The 1,952-nt window shown below is 44.6% G+C and overlaps 1 protein-coding gene across 1 annotated transcript in view; it reads right to left on the minus strand.

The window, feature by feature from the left end:
- The window catches only part of LOC138047054 (small ribosomal subunit protein mS23-like), a 9,442-nt gene extending 7,864 nt beyond the window's left edge, over nucleotides 1–1,578 (minus strand). The window contains exon 1 of the mRNA XM_068893748.1: nucleotides 1,351–1,578. Coding sequence (XP_068749849.1) covers nucleotides 1,351–1,391 — 41 coding nt within the window. The 5' untranslated portion in view covers nucleotides 1,392–1,578. The remainder of the gene's footprint in view (nucleotides 1–1,350) is intronic.
- Between the last annotated feature and the right edge of the window lie 374 nt (nucleotides 1,579–1,952).

The raw sequence follows: 1,952 nt of genomic DNA on the forward strand, positions 1-1,952 counted from the left end.
ATTACCAAGGTAAGAGAGTAAATCTCCTATATGGAGTGTTTTCAGTCACGTTCACGACCAGCAGCCATATTGGATTACTGAAACAAAAGAAAGTATACCTGCCAACTTTTTCTGAGATATAGGCGTGAGATTTTTTATCCTAGGAGTGCTGGGGTTTTTGAAGACGACACGATCATTTCCGAAGATTTCCGAAGACGTCTGAGGTCTTCCGAAGAAGTCCGAAGTCTTCCGAAGTCTTCCGAAGTCTTTCAAAGACGTATAAACGCATATAAACGCAAGCTCGCTCCCAGTGCTTTTCACTTCAAAAATCAGAGATCGCGAGGAAGGTATTGTCATTTATTTATTTTACACATGGTTTTCGTTCCATACATGGGTCTGAGTTAACATATTTTTGGAAATTGTGTTAAGCAAGACGGCAACAACTCACATTTTCCAATCAGGCGTGAGAAATTGGCCCACAAGCGTGAGCCGGCGTGAGATCGAAGTTTTTCAACCCACAGGCGTGAGACTCACGCCTAAGGCGTGAGAGTTGGCAGGTATAAAGAAAGTATTTGCATACAAACAGAGTTCAAATCCCAGAGGATTAGCTTGATACACCATCATCGTCGCCATTCCTTTGTTTTGGAACAATAACATGGCCGCTGTGACGTCATGTGAAAACGCTCTATAGGCCTTATACCCAAGGTAATCCCTCGAAAGTTATTTTTAGACATGGTGCCCAGTTCTTCCGAGGATTTTACTCGCGCGATGCATGGACTGCCTAAGCAATTTTCTCGAAAACTACCTGACAGAAATGTTTTCCGCACTTTAAGCTGTCTTTTTGTTCGGCTGGGCCTTCGTTTGCTTTGTGCTCTTTGTCTGTTCATTATTTTGCCGTTTATTCGGTTTTAGGGTATTAATTTATAAGCAAACCTCAACGGTAACGGAAACGAGTACAGTGCCTGTGTAGGCAAGGGTTATAATTCTGATCATTTCATTGCCGTTCTTTACTAAACAACAACGTGAAATGACCACATTCTGCATCCCCGTCTAAGCCCCGCTCAAGTTCCCCGCTCCCCGACACTTGCGCCTAATTCTGCCGGTCGAAAACCACGCGTACCGTGGCAAAAGTGACGGTCCAAAACCGCTGAATTCCCCGGCTAATGCCCCGCATTCCCCGGGTATGGGGGTGCGGGGCTTTCCACTGACTAGTGCATTATGATCATTGGTGGAAGTAAACATCCCAAATTTCACAAATTACAAAGAGTACGACGGTAAAGGTTGACATCCAGCATTAAAATAATGTCCAATGCACTTTCAAAATAATCTTGAAAGAACTCCTATCAAAAGGCCCAAGCAGTCATGTATTACCTTGAAGCTACAGTGCCTCTCAAGTGCCTTGCTCCTGGCATTTTCAAGCTGTTTCAAATGCAGCGAGTTCGAACGCCGGCAGCCATTCTGTATTAGGTACGTTATGTATGTCGACCGATATTGTACCCAACTTGGAATCAGTTGGAGTCCATTACAACGGAATTTACCCTGGTCCCAGAGGTTTTTCTTGAGCCGCGAGACAGCCGCAAAGCGGCGAAGACGAGTCCCGAAGCAGCGAGAAGAGAAATTGGACTTGAATCTCGCTTTCATGCAGACGCCAGCTGTCAAACGTGTCAAACTGATAATTAACAAAGGGTCCAATGGAAACTTACCAATCACGCACCCCTAGGTATTACCAATCAAAAGAACCAATCATATTGATTTGCGTGTTGGTAAAAATATCAACCAATCCGAGCCTGAGGATCAGATCCTGACCCTGGTGAGATTCAAGTTCAAGGTAACCAGAGGTTTTTCTCTTCTCGCCACTTCGCGACTCGTCTTCGCCGCTTCGAGGAACAAGAAAAACCTCTAGGACCTTGGTAATACGTATTGCACCCTTGAGTCAACCTTTCCCGTATCTTTCTATTGTTAGAACTACTATG

The sequence above is a fragment of the Montipora capricornis genome, chromosome 4 (assembly GCF_036669925.1).
Source record: "Montipora capricornis isolate CH-2021 chromosome 4, ASM3666992v2, whole genome shotgun sequence".
In the NCBI taxonomy this organism is placed as follows: Eukaryota; Metazoa; Cnidaria; class Anthozoa; order Scleractinia; family Acroporidae; genus Montipora; species Montipora capricornis.